A 1,475-nucleotide genomic window follows, 5' to 3' on the forward strand; every position below is an offset into this window, starting at 1 on the left:
TGAGCCTTCCAACCTTCTAAGTATTCCTTTATATGTGGTTCAGAGTTCTGGGACCATCCCCTGAGCCTGCTTGGTCGGGTATTCTGTGTTGTTGTTGGCAGAGCTCTCTAATTGTCTCTTTTTTGAACACCAAATTGTTCAGCCTTTTTTCCTTCTCACTTTCAAAAGTCCCAACTTTCCAGAGATGTGATTGATTACATATATGGTTTGATTTCCATTTAAGTGCCGTTGAGTCTGTTCCAACTCACGGTGACCCTGTATAGGGTTTCCAAGGAGCTGCTGGTGAGTCTGAACCGTCAACCTTATAGATAGCAGCCCAGTATCTATCGTACAGCACCAATACCAGGATTCCTTGGTTTATAAAGACATCCTACTAAATCTCCGGTCTGTTCTATGATCCTTCCTCAGCTGAATGCAAGGACAGTGTGACTCAAGATTCAGTTGTTGGTTTGTAGTCAGCTCACTTCTAGAGCTCCGCGTGAGCTGTTTTCTCTTTCCTCCTCAGATCATGACCAACACGGGCAAGACCACAGCCAAGCAGCGGAAGGGCTCAGCTGCCATGCAGTGGAGCGCAGACGAGCCCCTGCGCCGGCCCGTCACCCCCGGTGGCCACAGGACCGGGCACCCAGTGTAAGTCTGGGCGAAAGGAGGCGGGGATGGCTTTTCTTAAGTTTCATCCTGATTACTTACAGTGTGAAGTGTATGCCTTAGAAATGTAACAAATAAAAACTTCCTGTTGAGAAGCAGTCATCTCATTAGCATTTCTCTGCCTGGGGTTTTGGGAGGGAAAGAGGAGGTGTCCCCACCCCATCTCTACTCCCAGGCTTCCTTGGGCCAAAAGTGGAGCATTTGACAGGAGGCCGGCACCAGGGGCTCTTCTAGATAATGCCATTGAAATGATCGGAAGCCCGAAAAGAGCCGGGCAGGTCCTGGGTCTGAGCGGAGTTGAGGGACCCCACGTCCCCCCATCCCATGATCCCTGAAGGGGAAAACAGATGCTCTCCCTGCTATAGAAGTGCCTTCCCATTCTTCCAATGCTTACTGCTCAGACTGGGAAATCCACGACACCAGCGGACCACAGCAGGAAACAAAGCCAGATTTCTTTAGGGTCAGCGCGCTTAGAGCCCTCAGGAGGTGACCCTCTGACGAGATCAGGCCTTCCCACTCAGGTGTGCAGCCTGCTGCAAGGTGCTTGATTACCCCCCGCCACCCTTGACAGTTCCTTCTTGTGTCCTTTAGACAGACTGTCCAGGTGACCACAATGTGTTCCCTGAAGCCCTTTTCCCAGTCATTGTCACTGAATTCATCAGAAGAGAAGCCCCAATAAAGACCTTAAAGCAGAGACCCTTGTCAGGGGAACAGTGGAACGCACCAAATCAGCTAGTTGTAGATGCCTCTTTAGAGCAACTGTATTCTTATTTAAAAGGAGCCCTGATGGCTCAGTGGATTAAGCAATGTACTGCTAACTGCAAGTG

At 50.0% G+C, this 1,475-nt stretch overlaps 1 protein-coding gene across 1 annotated transcript in view; it reads left to right on the forward strand.

Annotated features, from left to right (window-relative positions):
* The window catches only part of ARMC9 (armadillo repeat containing 9), a 162,967-nt gene extending 162,333 nt beyond the window's left edge, over positions 1-634 (forward strand). Inside the window, exon 20 of the mRNA XM_006866738.1 lies at positions 506-634. Within this exon, the coding sequence (XP_006866800.1) occupies positions 506-634 (129 nt within the window). The remainder of the gene's footprint in view (positions 1-505) is intronic.
* Positions 635-1,475: the final 841 nt, after the last annotated feature.

The sequence above is a fragment of the Chrysochloris asiatica genome, unplaced genomic scaffold (genome assembly GCF_000296735.1).
Source record: "Chrysochloris asiatica unplaced genomic scaffold, ChrAsi1.0 scaffold00096, whole genome shotgun sequence".
Classification (NCBI taxonomy): Eukaryota; Metazoa; Chordata; class Mammalia; order Afrosoricida; family Chrysochloridae; genus Chrysochloris; species Chrysochloris asiatica.